This window comes from Carassius auratus, chromosome 37, assembly GCF_003368295.1.
Source record: "Carassius auratus strain Wakin chromosome 37, ASM336829v1, whole genome shotgun sequence".
Classification (NCBI taxonomy): Eukaryota; Metazoa; Chordata; class Actinopteri; order Cypriniformes; family Cyprinidae; genus Carassius; species Carassius auratus.
The window spans coordinates 7388456-7404133 of record NC_039279.1 but is presented as its reverse complement, the minus strand read 5'-3'; the positions used below and the strand labels follow the sequence as shown (position 1 = coordinate 7404133).

At 36.5% G+C, this 15678-nt stretch overlaps 2 protein-coding genes across 5 annotated transcripts; one reads left to right on the top strand and one right to left on the bottom strand.

Moving 5' to 3' along the window:
• The first annotated feature begins 480 nt into the window (after nt 1-480).
• On the top strand, nt 481-9622 carry LOC113056033 (transmembrane protein 184B-like). 4 transcript variants are annotated; one of them, XM_026222487.1, is made up of 10 exons: nt 481-864; nt 2146-2321; nt 2410-2575; nt 4041-4131; nt 5127-5202; nt 5296-5387; nt 5500-5669; nt 6058-6252; nt 7468-7494; nt 7668-9622. In XM_026222487.1, the coding sequence occupies exons 2-10, from the start codon at nt 2154-2156 to the stop codon at nt 7895-7897; spliced, it is 1215 nt and encodes a 404-aa protein (XP_026078272.1). In that variant the 5' UTR covers nt 481-864; nt 2146-2153; the 3' UTR covers nt 7898-9622. The 4 variants fall into 4 exon arrangements, with proteins under 4 accessions (XP_026078272.1, XP_026078271.1, XP_026078269.1 ...); XM_026222486.1 differs by having other exon boundaries at nt 2108-2321; XM_026222484.1 differs by having other exon boundaries at nt 2100-2321.
• A 51-nt stretch (nt 9623-9673) lies between these two features.
• On the bottom strand, nt 9674-13882 carry LOC113056035 (transcription factor MafF-like). Its single transcript, XM_026222488.1, has 3 exons — nt 13699-13882; nt 12002-12063; nt 9674-11413 (listed from the first exon to the last, which is right to left on the bottom strand). The coding sequence occupies exons 2-3, from the start codon at nt 12035-12037 to the stop codon at nt 10970-10972; spliced, it is 480 nt and encodes a 159-aa protein (XP_026078273.1). The 5' UTR covers nt 12038-12063; nt 13699-13882; the 3' UTR covers nt 9674-10969.
• Between the last annotated feature and the right edge of the window lie 1796 nt (nt 13883-15678).

Below are 15678 nucleotides of genomic sequence, written 5' to 3'. Positions count from 1 at the left end.
TTTGAAAGGATTATTAATAGATTATTGAAATTGCGTTGGCTGTTTTATAAATCAAGAACACGTAAACACTGAGGGGAAAAAAGTTTTGTGTATCACTTTACATGTACGTAAACGTGAAAAGTGGGGAAACTGACACATTTTGTAAGTGAATTGTTTCACATAAAACTACATTTCAAAGTGTTATTGTATTAAATGAAAAAAAGTAAAAGAAAAACTCAGACATTTTGACATAGAAAACGTTCATTTTTATGAATAATGTAAATGAGCTAATTTAGTTGGGAATACGTTTGGATTAAAAGAGTAAATACTATTTATTAAACGAAACTAACTATTTATTTTTATTTATCTGTATGATTCTATCAAACGACGTTCCATATTACATAATTCTTAAATATTCATTATTTACTGTAAATTGCGTCACTGGAGTAATGGCTTTTATTTTGAAGTATATAAAGCAACAGCCCATTTTAGAAATAAAAGCCGTGTGTTGTTGTAGCTGACTTCACAGCCGCTTTCCACTTTTATCCCCGTTAAACTAATAATCCGCGAGAGATAATATTCAACAGCAAGGGGAGTTGGGAAGAAGGAACTGCCTTTCAACGACAATCCACCTATGACTGTACATAAGGTCCTCTAGACGAGTCGTGAATAGACTGAAGCGCTCCAAAGACGTGGTGAAATACTACATGGGAACAAATATAAAAGCACGGAGCGCAGATTTTTTCCTGCAGAGATCAGCGGCGCTGGGATATAAACATGGATGACGGGCAGCAGCGATGGCTTTGAAGTATTAAGGCCGAATTGCTTGTCGATTGTTTTTCTTTGTGCACGGCGAATGGTTTTAAACCTACGTTTATGTTATTGGTAAGTTGCTCGTTTATCTATTCTGTAGATATTTTGTGTCCTTACTTATTTTAGGGAGAACTTCGACTAACGTTATTTGACCCAACTAAATTGATAATGCTTTTCCAAATAAGGTAAACGGATAACACGAAAATTGAACGCTGAATGCATTCAATATATGATTTACTGTTCACTCAACAATTAAAACTGTGATTCAGACCTGTATGACTCCGTTTCCTCGCCAGAGTTGACCATTGTGTATTTTCTTCAATACAAAGAATATTAATGACTCAGAATGTCACAATATCTACTAATGTGTTCCAGAGAACACACAAATAAGTAAAGAACGTCGTATAGGTTTCAACAACATTAGAGAGAGTAAATATGACCAAACATTAAAGTACCTGGTTAAAAAAAAACACGACGTAAGCTTTAAGTTGGTGTAAACTGTGAAGATGGCCACTTTTAATAAGACGAGAGATACACACTAAGATGCTGCATCAACATCTTTTCCCGTTCTTCATACTTTGTAAATAGAAAAATTAAATCCACAATTTCTGTGAACCTAATTTTATCTTGACCCTTTTTAAAGTTTTAGTTGCAGTTAGTGCTTATTTACAATGTGACCCTTTTCTTTTCTGAAAACTGCCACGTCTTAATATTTGAGAAATTAATATTCTGCAATCGATTGTGATGAAATTTGCATGAAGTGATTTTTGTAAATACATATTATTGATCTTATGGTGAATTCGTCCATGCATATGTTTCATGGAAATAGTTGACCTCGTAATTTTTAATTAAACTCATTCTTCCAATGAAACCATAGACTTCTCTCTGGTGATGTTTGCCGGACTTCTACAATTGTTTAGTCTGCTTAATTCCTTACCCTTTCTTACAATTAACCTTAAATTCGCATTCAGATTTGCCTCCATCCAATCCACAAACGATGGTTAAAACCAAGTCCCCACCATATTATTTTTTACAACTACCCTTTTTACTCTGATGTGCATCACAATATCAAGAAAATATCAGTTTCTTCTTCCGTTTCATTGCGACTTTAATCTCTGAATGAATGTAGTTTAATTTCTTTGCTTGCCCACATTATCCCCGTCTTACTGTGAAATGATTAGTGGTAACATCACACTGTTTTACACTCATCTTTCCTTTCCTCTGGTTCATTTTCATGGCATCACATTTCTACTTTAAACCCCCTTTGCTTCCCACTGATTTTAACATCCCAATCTCTATCGCCACAGCTTTTGAGACGTGACGTGCCATTGTCTGTTCATTTTGGGGAGGAAGTTGTCGGGATGGCTCCTGGTTCACTAGCCACGCTAGCCCCTACTGGGCCCAACATCTCCTGGCTCCCAGAAGCTCCTCTGCTCACTCCAGAGCAGCCCATTTTCCTCATGACAACTACGGCCCAGGCAGTGTCAGGCTTCTTCGTGTGGACGGCACTTCTACTCACCTGCCACCAGGTAAACAACAACCCCTGAACCAGCTGGGCCTGTGAATCAAAACGCAATCAGTGTATTTCAAACTGTTTATCTTTGTTGTTTTTTGCAGATCTACATGCATTTGCGTTACTACAGATCTCCCAAGGAGCAGAGGCACATAGTGCGCATCCTTTTCATCGTACCCATCTACGCCTTCGACTCCTGGCTCAGCCTTCTCTTCTTTACCAATGACCAGTACTATGTGTACTTCGACACAGTCAGGGATTGCTATGAGGGTAGGCTTTCTTTTCACATATGGAACTGTTTAATAGCCGTCTCCTGCTAGAGCTGCTCTCTGGATCTGTAGTCAGCTGGGATTTCTAGAAGCAATCGTTGCATAGTAACCGTGTTTATCGCACATCAGTGGAACGGATGCACATGGATAAACCAATAAACCAGGTGCTCTTTGATACCAGACTAGTACAGTGCAGGGTTAATATTGAACTAAAACTAAAGTCTTTTTCATTACTTAAACATTAACTGAAATGTAGTATATTAAAAAACAAACTTTTTAAAGCTGAATGTTATTTTGGGTAGCTGCCAATGGCAAATTTCTTATTTTTGTATTGTAAAACCTTAACTAGGGTCATTCACACTAACTAGACCTTCAGCTGCTCTGCTGTCTGTCTCTGGACTCCACAGCTGTGGCTGCTGGGAGCACGTGCTAAATATAGAGCTGAGCTCCAACCTCCACTGCCACACATACACTGCTCCACAGAGCAAGGGAAGGGGACAAATGAACACCCACTGGGGATGCTGATTTTATAGAGTGCAACACTTTCTGGAAGCAAAGATCCTGTTCATTTTCTACAGTAGATAAAAATTGTTAATTATAACATGGGAACATTTCAAAACAGTACTTTTGGGAATTTGATCCACACTTGATAATGAAAAAAAATATATTTACATAAAAAAAATGCTAATAGTAGCTGGTTAGGTTATTATTATTATTATTATTATTATTTTTTTTTTTTATAAATATATTTTATTCAGATAGGATGTGTTAAATTTATCACAATTGATAGAAAAATACATTTATAATGGTGGAATATAATGTAATATATATCTATTTAAAATAAATGTACACCATAATCAAATATATTTTGTAATAATATTGTAATGATTTTACCATATTACTGTTTTTACTGTATTTCTAATAAATAAGCATGAGAAACATCTTTTTCATAAATTTGTAATGGTGTGATTCGTCTTGGTTCTGGTTGGTTCGTTTCATGCCTTAGAATTCTTAATTGAAGAAGTTTCTGAAATCCTTACGGAGAAAATGACTGGTAAAAATGACAAGACTGCTGGAAATCTATGTAATTTTAGTGGGCGTCCTATAATCTCTGGCGTAGAAAAGCATATGGTGTACTCAAAGGATGAAGGCTTCTGGTATTGCAATTTTTTTTTTTGTGGCATGGCCAGACCATCACAAGGGAATTTTTGCCGTGCACAACTGTATTGTTTAGCAAAAGTCTTTTTTTGGTGTTTGCTGACTAAATCCCATCATCAGTGTTTCACCAAAGTCTGCCGTGCATTATTGCCAAGTGCCACAGTATGAGATTAAATTATTGAGGTATACTACCGAATGTGTTTTTTAAAAAGACTCAAAAGATATCACCAGACTTTAAAGTTTTTGTATCATTCATATGTAAAATAAAGCTATCATTTCAGTACTAATTCAATCCATCTTTTTTGCAGCGTTTGTGATCTATAACTTCTTGAGCTTGTGTTATGAATACCTTGGAGGAGAGAGCGCTATCATGGCTGAGATCAGAGGAAAACCTATTGAGTGAGTGTCGTATTCCAGTTATTCTTTTGTGTGAGAATTTTTCAATGCATTCCTCAAATCAATGCTCTTATTGATGTTTGATGAGACTGCAGATGTATTTGTTAAGGGTGTGTTTATACTTTGCATGTTTCGTTCGATGAAATGAACTGCGATTGCTCTGTTAGTGTGGTTCATTTTAATAAGTGTGAATGCTGCCATTTAAACTTTGGTGCACCAACACTGAGACTTCAAAACAATTCGCTTTTACACATATCCGCAAAAACGTCCAAAAATGCTCTATTACGTATGCCATGTCAGTAGTTGGCGCTGTCACCTTGTTGCCGTGTGTATATGATCTGTCTCCGCTGTTGGTTGTAATGTAGGTGAAGTAAATCCACACTTTGCTGAAGAAGCATTAGCAAACTCTTAAACAGCAACAACAGTAACATGTACTCCGCCATTGTTGTGTATGTTTGTTGGCACTTGCCTTTAAATCAACACATTCTGTCTACATGCAAAACACGTACTGTGTATGCGCATGACGTCACCGTTTTCAAAGATTCCCGTTTTGGGTGTTTACATGGAAACAGTAACAATGGTGTTTTCAAAAACTTGCACTTTGAAACCTGTTTTCACAAATACTATACTAACAGCCAAAACGCATAAAAAGCTTCCCGTTTTTGGCTGAAACATTGTCTATAAATGGCCCCTGAGACCTCCTGCCACTGTTTTGACTCCTTTACTTTATTTAAGAAACTGTGTGTGTACACACATGAAACAAGTGCATTTAGCCCAGCACATAAAACATGACCGTATCCTTGTGCTTCTTCTTTATTCATCTTTAGGTCTGTGTTAAAAATGACATTGAACGCTAAGCAAACCAGGACTAAATGTGTCCTTTTCTTTTTGGTTCGATCCGAAAGAACGAAGAGAAGTGTAAAGTTTAAACACACCTTAAGTTAAGGAACAGCTTCCCATATTTAGGTGAAAGCGATCTTGTTTTTGTTCTGCTGCAGGTCCAGCTGTGTATATGGAACATGTTGTCTTTGGGGCAAGACCTACTCCATTGGCTTCCTGCGATTTTGCAAACAGGTTTGCTTTTCGATCACGCTGAGGAATCCTTGTTCCTATTTATCTTTTTGTTTTCAGATATTTTTTGAGTAATTGGTTTTATTCATTTCACAGGCCACTTTACAGTTCTGTGTCGTGAAACCCCTGATGGCCATGATTACGGTCATCCTGCAGGCCTTTGGGAAATACCGTGATGGGGATTTCAAGTATGTGCTTCTCATGTGATGTCTGATCTGTGGCTGTGTTTATCCTAACACTCCAGATTTAACATTTCACAACTGAATTGTTGATTTTAGAATTCCGTTTCTGATCCCACAGCGTCGCTAGTGGTTATCTGTACGTGACCATCGTCTACAACATTTCAGTCAGCCTGTCTCTCTACGCTCTTTTCCTGTTCTACTTCGCCACCCGAGACCTCCTCAGCCCCTACAGGCCAATGCTCAAGTTCTTCATGGTCAAATCGGTCATCTTCCTCTCCTTCTGGCAAGGTAAGCTCTACTGCAAAAAAATATTAAAGTCAACATGAAATCGAAATAGACCCCATTTAGATTAAAACATGGTCTTTGTTTTACTGTACACAATTTCATCAGTCTACATTATTCTAAAAACCAAAAAAATCTTTATAATATTTTCATCAAAACCTGCTCCACCCCTTAAATAACTTTTCTTCTTCAGTTGATGTCAATAGGTGTTATGTTGCACAATTATTGTGTCTGGCTTCTGTATGTGTGATGTCAGTTCTTCATGGATAAAACCAAGCCCTACTTTTTTCTTGTTGAATATTCTGTGAAACGCATTGTGTGAAGTGAATGCAGTTTCATGTTGACTTTTTAACTATTTAAAGCTCTTGGTAAACCGATCTTGCTGGTCTTTCAGGCATGCTGCTGGCCATCTTGGAGAAATGTGGTGCGATTCCTCAGATCAGCTCTCCTGAGGTTTCTGTCGGTGAGGGAACCGTTGCAGCTGGATACCAGAACTTCATCATTTGCATCGAGATGTTCTTTGCCGCCTTGGCCCTGCGACATGCGTTTACCTACAAGGTCTACATGGACAAAAGACTGGATTCCCTTGGTGAGCTTTAGACCTTTGTTTCTTTGTTCATGAACAAATGGCATATGTTTTGTTCCTCCTATATATTAATAACAATGTTAAAAACGTAGTTTACACTACAGTTAAAAAGTTTGGGGTCTGTAAGATTTTTTAAAAGTTTTTGAAAGAAGGCTGCATTTATTTGATAAACATTTGTGTAAAGAGTAATAATAGTCAAAACAGTATTATTATAAAATATTATTACATTAAAAAAACTTATTTTTTTTTAAATATTTTAAAATGCAATTTATTCCTATGGTGGCAAAAATGAATATTCAGCAGCCATTACTCCAGTCTTTAGTGTCACATGATCATTTGTTGAAAACAGTTTTGCTGCTTAAAGGGATACTCCACCCCAAAATGAAAATCCTGGACGCTTGTGACTGTCCCATAGACTGTCAAGTAAGTCAAACTGTCAAGGTCAAGAAAAGTATGAAAGACATTATCAGAATAGTCCTCCTGCCATCAGTGGTTCAACCGTAACATTATGAAGTGATGACAATACTTTTGTACGCAAAAAAAACTGCTTTTTTTGTTTTATTCGCGTAAAACGCATTGTCGTCACTTCATAATGTTACTTTTCTGGACCTTGACAGTGTGACAGTCTATGGGACAGTCTCAAGCCTCCCGGTTTGCATTTAAAATATCTTTAATTGTGTTCCAAAGACGAACAAAGCTTTTACGGGTTTGGAACGACATTTTGGGTGGAGTATCCCTTTAAGATTTTTGTGGAACTCATTTTTTCAAGACCTTTGGATAAATAGAAAGTTTTTTCTGGAATATTATTATTATTATTTTTATTATAAATGATTTAATGTCACTTGATTAATTTAATCAATCCTTGCTGAATAAAAGTATGTATTTCAAAAGTAAAAAACTCACAGACCCCTTGCTTTTAGTTTTTTACCCTAATCAAGGATTGGCTTATTGAAATTACAAGAACAGTCATTCTCTCTTAACATTTTGTCACCGTGACAATGGCTGACTCTCTCTTCTTCTTCTTCTGCTTTTCTTCTGTAAATTAATTCCTCAATCCATTCATTGTTATCTGTTCTTTTAATTCATTTGATTTATTTATCTTTGCACATCTTGCTTTCAAATTCTCTTCATTTTATTTACTCATCCCGTGCAACACATCGCCCCTTCCGCCCCTTTCCATCTTCTCTTTATTTCTCCTTTTAATGCTGCACTTTAAAGGCCCTGTTCCTACATACGGACAGTACGGTAGGCTACAGTTCCTGATTCTTAACCACATCTCATTTCTGTTTGATAGTGTAGGGACAGAGAACTCTTAAAGGGATAGTACACCCAAAAAATGCGAAGTTGATCTTGTGTTTTTCCTCTCTTTCTCTGAATGCCACCATCCATCTCTAATTAACTTCTTTGTCCTTCTCAAGGCCACTGTGCCCCTATGAAGAGCATCTCCAGCAGCTTGAAGGAGACCATGAACCCTGGAGATATGGTTCAGGATGCCATCCACAATTTCTCGCCAGCCTACCAACAATACACCCAACAGTCCACCCTGGAGCAGGGGGTCACCGCGCCGCCCATATCCCGCAATCACAGCTGCATGAGCGCCCGGGACAATGAGAAAACCCTGCTGCTTAGCTCCGATGATGAGTTTTAACTCGCTCACCTGTCGTCCTGAGCAGAGGTACTCCGTAAGGAACCGTTTACTGCTGTGGTAGTGTAAGGATGAGGTTACCTTAACATAGGAACAGGTTATTAAAGGACCATCTTAAGCAAGTAGTTGCATTCAAGTGCAGTAGAATCTGAAATTAAGCCGCTTATACTTGCTTAGTTGTTGAAACAGTCTTTAAAGAGCAATCTTGATGTGCTTTTATCTGATAACTCTGAATGAGTTAAATACATTCATCTGTACTTTTAGCCAAATTTTGAAAACCCACATGTTCTGACACTTCAGCATTTGACATGATGTATTTTTGTTTACGCTTGTAGTTTCATATAGGGGGTGTTTGGACATCCCAGCATATTTATAAAGAGCAGTGTATTGGAGGGGCCCGCATTCGGTGGGAATGTTTCCGTTTTTGATTTCCAGTTTCCAGTACACCTTTCCTTCCTTTTCAAAAGTGTTTATAGCTTCCCCAGAGATTTAAAGGGCGGGTACAGCAGTGAATGAAAGAGCGCACTGACGTTAGAGAGAATACTAGCTGTTCAAATACACCATTGTTGTTTTGACGGATGAATCGAGGGACGGGGAGAGGTCGATGGTTCACGATAAGATTACAGATTAAGGTGGTCTGGTTCTTTCAGAAAAGTGTGACCATCCTGGACCACTGCAGAAATCTAGGTTCGCGGAGCAGTTTAAAAGATGGATTTAGGCTACGCTTCTTAGTGTATGCTAGACTTTTGATGGTAATGCGAAATTTGTATAGTTTGAAGAGACCATTCACCCAAAATTAACAGTTCTGTCATTATTTATACACCTGTCATGTCATTCTAAAACTTAAGTTTCTTCTGTGAAACACGCAAAAAAGAAACTGTTTCTTTTCATACCATGAAAGTCAGCTAGGGTCCAAATCAGCGTTGAATCTTTCATAAAGAAACACAAAGGCACATTTCAAAATATCTTTGTTTCGCAATGAAAGTAAATCATAGAGGTTTGAACAACCAAATGGGTGAGTAAATGACAATTTCTGTTTTGAGTGAACTGTCTTTTTAGTAGGTATTGTTTCTAGATGTCCCACTAGAGGGAGGCATATTTCAGTGCACACCCTTTATCTTTATGGGACAGGCCTGTTATCATTGATCCTTTGAGAGTCTCTCCCTTTCTTCAGAAGCATCCGGCATGTGCGCTTTACCTCCTCAGATAGCACTAGGCCCTGGAAGACCAACCTTGAAGCTTGCCGTTTATTTGATAGCATCTTTGGAGTTGCTTATTAACTGTCCTACACTTTTATTGCTACAATTGAGGCCAGTATAAACAATGCGGCTGGAACCAAGTACGAGTATGTATAGGTACCCGCTTCTAGTTATTATGTTAGTGTTTTGCAGTCTATTCTTTATAAGGGGGAGGATTTATTTTAATAATAATATAGACGTTATTGTAACTTGCACTAAGCAGTTTTGTATATTTAGGAGAAGTCTGAATTATCCTAGAACATTTTGGCAAGCTATTTCTATATGTTAATATTCAGAGAGTGGTTTAAAGTAACATAGGAAGCACTGTTACATTTAAAATATACATATTTTGCGAAAACATAAAGACATTCTTTGTACTATCATGTTATTTTAAACAGAGCATTATGTATTACTATGGCAAAGATTTTGCTTCTATTTTTTTTTCCCCCTTGATGCTCTGGCCTAGGAAACAATAAAGAAAGTTTTGTCTGTAAGCATTGGTGAGATTCGTTTTTACTCAGTGAATACACATTTTTGTATATACAATATATACAACATTTATTTCAATTAAATGATATAAAATAGACAATGAATTTACCATAGAAAAATACAGATAATAAATACAAACATCAGTTGTTGTTGTTGTTGGGTTTCTTTTTTTTAGCTCTGCCCTCTTACAAAACGTTCAGCACATTGTTCTGAATCACAAGTGTCAGGGATATGATCCGCAGAGATTTCCATTACCTGCTCACACAGTGTCACCCCGTTTACTGGAGTAAACCAGGCTTGTAGTCAGCAAGTCATCCTGACGACCACGGGTCAATGTGATGTACATGTGACATTATTTTTGTCTTTCACTTTCCTTCTGTCACTTTCTTATCCTCCTTTTTCCCCCTCCCATGTGAGCTGCAAGTGCTCACTTCTCCTTCTGGCTGCTCTCTTCCCCTTTGTCCTCTATTTTCACATCTTCCTCAGATTCCCCTTCCACTCCCTTTTCCTTCTAATGGAATTTTTTTAATATTCCAGCGGTCCAGAATACTCGGATACGTTTTAATCATAAATAGCAAATAATATTTATATATGGTCTTGGTTTTAAATACAAAAATACCACTACAAACAAGTCGCTCTAATATTAGTACAAATATGACCCTCACAAGTACTGAATCATTTACGGGTAATAAGGCTGTATACCTTACCATTACTAAACTGCTAACTCATTACAACAAGTAAACATTACAAAAAATACACACTAATTCAAACAATGACCCCAAACTAGTCGATCAGATATTTAGACCAATCACAGCTCAAATTACCTTCAAACATCATATTTCGAAACACAAATAAAATAGCTTCTATGTCTGTTGTTGAACATTTGTCTTTTATACAAACATTAAAATATATAAATGGCATGTATCGATAGATCTGCACGTTCTCTAGTCCCGCGACTCATTAATACCATGGACACAATCCAGCAAAACTAACCAGCTTCAGAAATGTTGAAGACGAGTTGTTACGACAATTATTTTTTTTTTAACACGTATCACCATCCGGAAAGCACAGTAATGGGCATAAATAGCGTTAAAGCTATCATTAGCAATAGCTTTGTGCAGACTTATACACTTGTCATGATATTCGAGGCCACAACAACAGTACTGAGATTATTCTTGGACATTTACAAGACTGTATATACAGTCTCTGTGTGTTTATATATTTAAGTGAATCTGTAATTCCCAACTGGTACTTGTTTTTCTTCCTGTATATGTGAGTATACATGGTCTGTCTGTGTGATCATACTGTGTACCTATGTTTGTCTGTGCATCCATGTGAGCGTGGTGCCCTAGGATGCTCCTTGCTCTCTGGGGGTGTGCACCTGCTTCGGTGACTTCACTATGGTAATGACGGAGGCTGTGTTCAGGCGGGGTGTGGTGGCTAGCAGACTACCTCCTCCGGACTCCAAACCTCTGGCGAAGCGCTGCAGGGCCGCAAGACGAGCACCCAGCCCTTCCAGCTCCCGCCTCATGCCTGCGTTCTCGGCCCCCAGCCGCTCCACCTCCCGCTGCAGCTCCTTCTTCTGCTGCTCCAGGGCTTCACGCTGGGACACGCGCTTTACCCGACAGCTCGCCGCGTAGCCGCGGTTTTTCAACGTGCGCCGCCTCTGCTTCAACTTCTGCACTTCCTCGCGTGACAAACCCCGTAAGTGCATGTTGAGCTCGCGCACAGACAGCGACATGAGCTCACTGTCGGACAGCACTGGGACGTTCTCCCCGCATTCCCTCTTCACCTGAAATAACGGCACATTAATTGCATTGTAAAACTATTCTTGGTTAATTTGTTACATTTACTGTAAAAAAAAAAAAGAAAAAAGAAAAATGCAACTATTTTTGCCAGAAAATTGTAATAATATTTCTGTAAAATAACAGACAAAATGCCATCAGAGTAACACACAACACTTAAAATAATACAACTCCTACTAAATAACAGAAAAAACTCCCTGATGTACATTACTGATAACAAAAATAAAAAGAAAATAATTAAATATAACCATGTGATGTTGATGTCACAAAGTGACTTCTTGGAATGTCCTCTTTTCTCTTAATGTGGCAATCACTGATTAATATAATGTTCTCTATTACAGATCAGTGGTGAAAATTAATAGTTTTTGCCAGCAAATATACAGTATTTTACAGTAAAATTACATAAAATGATGGTACACCATTCACAGTTGCTCATTATATATGGTAAGGTAACTAATCAATGAACAGGCTTTACTCTTAGCATTTTTACAGTATATTTTTGTACATATATATATATATATATATATACAGTGTGACAAAATTCACAAAAGTGTATTCAGTTAAATGATCTTTACCTTCAGGGCTTTACTAGCTCTGCTGTCTGAAGTCATTCTCCGGATTTATGTATCTCTGACACCTGTAAATGTCAAATAAATTGATTAAGTGAAAATGTGTACATGGAATAAAGTCACAATATTGTGAATGTAGTCAAAGCTAAAAACCATTGTTAGGTTTGACACAGCAGAACGACTAAATTCACATGCGCTGCATAATCCTCGAGTGCCTTGCTCTAATAAAACATAATACAAATATCACAGACTCAAGTGTTTAATTAAATTGTTCATCTTCCACCAGAAGGCATAGAACCCTGATATAATTACAGAGAATGATGTTAGACACACAGAAATAACAATCTGCTATGAGAGATGCTTTGCTTTCAGCCTTATCGGCAACTTTGAGCAACTTCTTTATTTCTGAAAAATATTATAATAGGATTACATAATCAAGTTCTATATGAATTATACATCTGTTCAATTTAATGGATTCATTTCTTTCCAATGATTTACTTTTAACTTGAATATGTAAAATACACATTTTTAAGATACCTGCATCAACCATTAAAAACTATTGGTTGACCACAATGAACAGGTGTGTTGTGTCATAGCTGGTAAAGGAAGGTGGGTTTTAAAACAGAATAAGGAAGAAAGACAGGAAGTAAAAGATTATAAATATATCATGTGGTTTGAGCGGTCAGCTTGCGAACACTCAATCTTGAAGACCATTTAAAGACAATAAACCTCCAGTCCTTATTTCTTATTTCATCTTTCTAAATCTAGGCTTCTCGTATCCACAGAGTAGCAGTTTTTTGTTCTTGACTGAATCATGAGTGGTCAAGGTCCAGATGCAGAAGTGTACGCTGCTGTCCACGAGCTTCCCGTCATGCGTGTTAAATGCGCCTATCATCCGCGAGCCGCTGCCTTAAATAAATCCACAGAGTCACAGTGATTCAGCACAAGTCCTCCATTCCTGACTTCACAGAAGCTCTTTCCTTTCCTTTCGCATTTCGTGTTTTACAGCATTTACAAAAGTCCCAGTTACGCAATTACAACATATATTACCACCTACACATACACGGTTAATATAAAACTCCGATTTAGTAAACAACACCACCACCCACCAACAACAACAACACAAGTTTTCCCTGAAACGTCTTGAGGTTAACATGCGCCATAAGTATTGCGTCAACTTACAAAGCGACAATTTAATACAAATCTTTCATATATGTAATTATATATAACAAAGAATTATAACAAACACAAGAATCCGTTTATTACATACGATACTTGTCCAAATCAAGATTTTGCTGTCTAACTTAGTCGTTTCTCATCGAAAACAACATAAGTTTACACGTTTGGAGTAGTTCTGAACATAACACATACAGTTATGTTAATACAAATATATATTTAAACTGTCTGAATCGACAGCATCTGAGCAGCTAACGTTATTTCCTTATTACGCGTTAGCTTGTTGCTACACATAACATCGTGATAAAAACACGCTGTTCGTCCTCATTGAGACTAATGCTATTAGACGTATAAGATATGACTATATAATTTTAATAGAGAAATCTAAACCATAACAGTATCAGTAAATGTATATTACGTTAAAACAAACACGTAGTGCATGTACGTTACGTTACGTTACAGCAGGTTTGCTAACACCCCTCCGTTTCCTTGGTGTAAACAAATATCGAAAAAAATAGAAATCTTGCCTGGTATTGATGTATCTTCTTTGCTGATTTCACACGTAGCTGAATATGAATTAGTCCACAATTCTCACCGCTGGCTCGGTGTTTCGACTGACATACGGTATCGCAGCACGGCCCGTGTTAAACGCCTTCTTCCCGGAATCAGTCCACCATCAGCGGCTGGATCCTTTCATTCATAAAAAACACACACACGATGACTTAAGGCTTTAAGAATGAGGGCGGGACCTTAGCACACACAAAAATATCAGTCAACAACATTTTTTTAAATTAACCCATTTAATCCCACAGACATTTATAGTTGACTTTAAAGAGTTGGTGATGTCATTTACACATAGTTATCAACTAAATGAAAGTGTAGACTGACATGAACATCTTTACATGGTGTAAGCAGCCTATGTAACGTACACAGCCGTTTATTTCCAGTGAATAAAAACTATCATCCATAACGATTATAAATGTATCCAAGGACCAGAATGAATGTCTAATAATAGCCTCAATCTTTTATTTTACGTTTTTAGCATGCTATTCGTTTTGAAGTGGGGTGGATCAGGGTAGGCTAATGTATAGGACCTTTTGCAATTTTGTAAAATTTATTTTCATATGAAGCCAAAACGATAAATTAAAATCTTATATCATGGTCAGATCAGGAACATTGTGTTTTGGGTTAGAAATAGTTTAATTTTTTACAAAGGAAAATTCACATTTAAGACTCCTGGTTAAATGTGTTTTATATTAAACCTATAATTAATTAATTTAATAGACCTGTTTGCTGTTTTCATCAGTTTGTTAAAAAACAATATGTTCAAATGTGGAATGTTAAATATAACTATAACAGAAATAACATATAATAAAAAAAATACAAAAAAGTCTAAGTTCTGGTAGCAACAATAATAATAACCATGTAATTAAGTCACAAATTTAAAATTGGACTTAATAAAGATAGCAAAATAACTTCATAAACTATTTTAAAAAACATTGGAACATGGTATGTCTTGATATTAAAGTGATATCAAACTTCTATACTTTGCACATGGTTGGTAAGAATATGGAACGTTTTTTCCAAAACCATGATTATTGTAATGATAAAACATTTCATACAGATATAAGCAGTCCTTGCCAGTTGTGGACTCATTGGTTCAGGATCCCATTGTCTTCTAGTCTCTACATTTACAATTTGGATCTTATAACAAAAATATTGCTGCATTATAAGCCCACACAATTAACAAAAATGCATGCATTTAATTTTCTTTATGCACATTTTATCAGTTGAATAACATAGTATATTTGTGCCACATTAGTCAAAACATGATGTCCCACTTTTGAAACATCCTTTAATTATAGAAAAGATTATTAACACATCTTAATATTATTGCAACATTTGCTGTACAAATGCATCAGAAATTTTATTAGATTAAAATTTAGAACTTTTTTTGTATTGTTTATAACAGCTTTATATCATTAAATGTGTCTATGTCACTGACCTTTGAGTGAACTTCACAAGGCACTTCCTCATTGCTGATTTTCATGACCACATTTGTGCAATGCTTATAAAGCAACTAATCAGTATTAATTCAATAATTATATTATTTAATTCAATAATTAAATTAAATTACTCTTACTTTAAATGAAATAAAGTACAAAATTTGACAGTAGTGTACAAAAAGTTTAACTACAAATACTTTCCCATAACTTAAAACTGTGACCAGGAATAAAACTCACGCTTTCACTACCTTGAAAACTTGTAAGAAATTACATGTTTATTGAATTCATGAAAAAAAGAATTATGCAATTAATAAAAATTATAAAATAAACAAACGGCTGATTGGTCTGAAACTCCCGCGGTTGCCGTATTTCCTCTCTTTTTTTATGAAGTGACGTGAATATGTACGTAATTTAAATTTCCCTTCCACTTCACATTAATAAAGCCAGCAATCTTCCACTATTTCATCGTCCACGAGCACGCGATCACCATCTGCAGTAAGA

Bases quoted from the DNA above. Each gene is read 5' to 3' on its own strand.
- LOC113056035 (XM_026222488.1), bottom strand. From the start codon at position 12,037: ATGACTTCAGACAGCAGAGCTAGTAAAGCCCTGAAG. The intron at 11,414-12,001 runs GTAAAGATCATT...CCGTTATTTCAG, and splicing joins GAGCTAGTAAAGCCCTGAAG to GTGAAGAGGGAATGCGGGGA.
- LOC113056033 (XM_026222484.1), top strand. The intron at 2,576-4,040 runs GTAGGCTTTCTT...TCTTTTTTGCAG, and splicing joins AGTCAGGGATTGCTATGAGG to CGTTTGTGATCTATAACTTC. The intron at 5,203-5,295 runs GTTTGCTTTTCG...TTCATTTCACAG, and splicing joins TCCTGCGATTTTGCAAACAG to GCCACTTTACAGTTCTGTGT.